The sequence below is a fragment of the Ostrea edulis genome, chromosome 5 (assembly GCF_947568905.1).
Source record: "Ostrea edulis chromosome 5, xbOstEdul1.1, whole genome shotgun sequence".
Classification (NCBI taxonomy): Eukaryota; Metazoa; Mollusca; class Bivalvia; order Ostreida; family Ostreidae; genus Ostrea; species Ostrea edulis.
This window is the reverse complement of record NC_079168.1, coordinates 737,962-741,649: the sequence shown is the minus strand read 5'-3', so window position 1 is coordinate 741,649 and position 3,688 is coordinate 737,962. Positions and strand designations below refer to the sequence as shown.

Genomic DNA, 3,688 nt, shown 5'->3' with positions numbered 1-3,688 from the left:
ACAAAAATAAAAATAAATTGCATTGTATCCAGTAAAATATAAAAGATAATGACTGAAATCAATATGACATCAATTTTCAGAATGTAGAGTTATCTCTCTTCCATGAATTTGGACACAGCAGTAATGATAGATGTGCGCTTTGTAATCCTGGGCGACAAACTCAACTCATCATTTATCCAAAAAATATAACAGGAAAGAAATATCATAAACATATGTGCATATATATATATATATATATATATATATATATATATATATATATATATATACACTCAGTATCCATACTAAGTAGTTCTAAATGGAAATAATACCTGAGTCACATAATGTGGTCCTATATTTTTTTTCACATGTAGCTGCAGCAACTCTGCTAGTGGTACTCTCTGAACCAGAGTAGAAGTTGTTCTTTGGATTTTTTCTTGCAACAATTTGATTGAAGTTTTCATTGTTCTGTGTGCTCTCTAATGAAGAAAGTCTGTCAGATTGTTCTGCATACAATGTGAAGATTTTCACAAGATCATGGTGGAGTTTTTTATCCGAAAGGTATTTCCCATAGGGTAGATTCCTAGGAACATATGAATCCCTGTTCTGCACATTTACAGATAAATTGCAAAATACACACGCGTTTAGGTTTTTATAAAAATACTTACCAACAGCAAGTTTGGTGTTGATATCAAAAGGACCTTGACCATTCTGACCTATATTGTGTCGTTTACCAGTTGGAATGATCGTCAGTTCGTCGCACTTCCTGCATCTCACATACAGTAAGCTGGCTAGTCCATAACGTCTCTCTTCCTCACAGTCAACAATATCCAAAGGCGTATGACACAGAAAGCACCCTCTTTGCAAATGATCCACCAGAATTGAAAATTCAACAACTCTTCTGCCTTGGAACAGGTCAAATGTCTCTTTATTTTCATCATATTCATCTACCTGTGCTAGTGGATCTTCGCTGTTGACATCGGTGAAGTCAGGATGGTTGTTATTTTCATCGGTACATGTGCTAATGGTTATAGTAGCAGTAGACGAGGCTTTCTTGAACCGACCTTTCTTATCTCTTTCTCGTATACAATTCCCCTCCATTTCCGTTTGTTTACATCTGTGAATTCTTATTCTTTTTTCAAAGAAGAGTTCCAAAAAAATATAAATGCCGGAATTTATGATACGAATAAACTTTTTCCGGATTTTACGCGAGTTACCAAACATTGCTGAGGATTGGAGTCCCTTAAAGATCTATGGAAAGAACAAAATAATGGAAAAAAAATGGATATACGTGGTGCGACGGGAATGGTAATGCTAAAAGCAGGATAGATTATATATTTATTTCAAAAAAATTTAATCTGGAAACCCAACAAATCTTCTTAAGAAAGGTGCCGAATTCAAATGGCAATAGGTCAACTGATCATTTAGCAATACGTTTTGACTTCTCACCGAATATTAACTCTCGAGGTCCGGGTTACTGGAAGTTAAACACATCCCTGTTACTGAACATTAAAGATTTACTCGCTAGTAATAAAAGTGATTTAAATGCTATTCATAATGATCAAATGAAATGGGAAAAAATTAAGATATTGATAAAAAATTATTCTATATCCTTCGCAAAGCACAATAGCAATTCAAGACTTAATAAAATACACAAACTAGAACAGAAAAAGAAAACTAGAATTTGAAATAGAAAATTATTATGAAGAAAAAACTAAAGCATTCATTCGATCAAAAGCGAAATGGTTAGAATCAGGGAAAAAAAATACAGCATATTTTCTCAGACTAGAAAAAAATCATCAAATTTCAAACGCGATCAATTGTCTACAACAAAATGATAAAACTTACACAAACAATGACGATATATTGAAAAACATTACACACTTTTACAAAAATCTTTATGAAAGTAACAACACGGAATCCAATGAAAACAAACAATTTCTAAACGAAATAAAGACCCCGCTTTTAAGCGAAGACGAGAAAAAAATGTGCGACTCATTCCCGTCTTTAGAGGAATGCTCGGAAGCTGTTAAAATAATGAAAAACAATAAATCACCAGTTTTATAAGATTTTCTGGAACGATATCAAGCTTTTTTTCTATAATGCATTAAAAATGGCCCATGAGACGGGCATGATGTCTTTTACTCAAAGAATGTCCATTCTATCGCTTATACACAAAAAGGGAGATAAGTCAAATATAAAAAATTACCGACCAATTAGCTTGACTAATACAGATTACAAGATTATCGCCTTTGTTTTAGGAAAACGATTACAAAACTTATTAAGTAACTTAAAGCTGTATGACCCGATGTTCATGTATTATTTTTGTACATAATTACTTTAGAGCAGATTCATTACTTTATAAAGTTACTAACTTTCCCTTAATTACATGCTTGAAAACATCTGCATGTAAAAGAAAACAGTGCGAATATTATTTAGAAAGTAAATATAGTGGCTACATATATAAATCATCCCATAAAAGACGTCTATAAATAGACCCACGCGCGTCAGGGGAATCCCAACATGATGTATTAACTCATACGCAACTGTCTAGTTTTAAGGCTGAAAGAGCGTAAAACAACGAATTACTAAGAGGTATTTGATAGTTTTATTTCTATTAAACTTATGGTACGTTACTGTTATAACAAAATACACAGCTTTACACAGATTATACCACTGATGATTTGAAAGTTTGAACTGGTCACGTGACTGTCACTTGAAATGGCAGTGACGCGGTTATTTGTAAACATCGATTTAAAATCGAATTATTTGGGTTAAAACAGATGAAATAATTTACGATAGGTCGTACAGTCTCATAACTACATACGTGCGATGATTTAATAGCGGTTTTACGAGATGAAAAAAAATATTGTAATTCGGACCATACAGCTTTAAGGCTTATGTAACATCAGTTGTTTATTTTTTTACCTAACGATAGGTTTTATTGGCAAACTAGATCGTTATAATTGTAATTTGCGAAATGCTTACTTTAAACGAGACTGTTCAAACCCCTGCACCATCAACTTCTTTGTCAGTAGCTTGCCTCGATTTAAAAACTGACAATACGCAGAACAAGCTCTTGCGTATCGAATCAGTTGAGAGATATAAACACCATATGCAGGTGCTAATGGAATATTGCTACATAAATATGGGAGGTTGACGATGGAGAAGCTGAAATCATCCCGATTGCCATAAAGTTGAGGTGTTAATTTACCGTTAGTATATACTTTCAATAAAATATATCATCCCGTGGGGATCCGGGTTAGAATAGGTCCTCAGTACCCCCTTGCTTGTCGTAAGAAGCGACTAAATGGGGCGGTCCTTCGGATGAGACCGCAAAAACCGAGGTCCCCTGTCACATCTACAGCAGGTGATCCCTCCCTGCTCAATGGCCGTAAGCGCAGAGCATTTGCCTAAATTTTACAGCCCTTCACCGGCTGTGGTGACGTCTCCATACGAGTGAAATATACTCGAGAGAGACGTAAAATAATATTCAATCAATCAATAAAATATCTAAGAAGGAAGCAAAAGTGGACGACTCTGTGGTGTTTTTATTTCGATTGTTCAATGTTGATTGAGATGTAAAATAATATTCAATCAATCAATAAAATATCTAAGTAGGCAAAAGTGGACGACTCTGTGGTGTTTTTATTTCGATTGTTCAATGTTGATTGTTTAACGTCCCTATAGAGAATCTCTCACTAATATG

General features: G+C 34.2%; 1 protein-coding gene across 1 annotated transcript; it reads right to left on the bottom strand.

Annotated features, from left to right (window-relative positions):
• Positions 1-317: 317 nt before the first annotated feature.
• On the bottom strand, positions 318-3,345 carry LOC125674297 (uncharacterized). Its single transcript, XM_056166974.1, has 2 exons — positions 648-3,345; positions 318-562 (listed from the first exon to the last, which is right to left on the bottom strand). The coding sequence occupies exons 1-2, from the start codon at positions 1,201-1,203 to the stop codon at positions 507-509; spliced, it is 612 nt and encodes a 203-aa protein (XP_056022949.1). The 5' UTR covers positions 1,204-3,345; the 3' UTR covers positions 318-506.
• Positions 3,346-3,688: the final 343 nt, after the last annotated feature.

Excerpts from the sequence above, each read along its gene's own strand:
- LOC125674297 (XM_056166974.1), bottom strand. The coding sequence starts at position 1,203 with ATGTTTGGTAACTCGCGTAAAATCCGGAAAAAGTTTATTCGTATCATA. Across the intron at positions 563-647 it reads CAACACCAAACTTGCTGTTG|GAATCTACCCTATGGGAAAT; the intron begins GTAAGTATTTTT and ends ATATGTTCCTAG.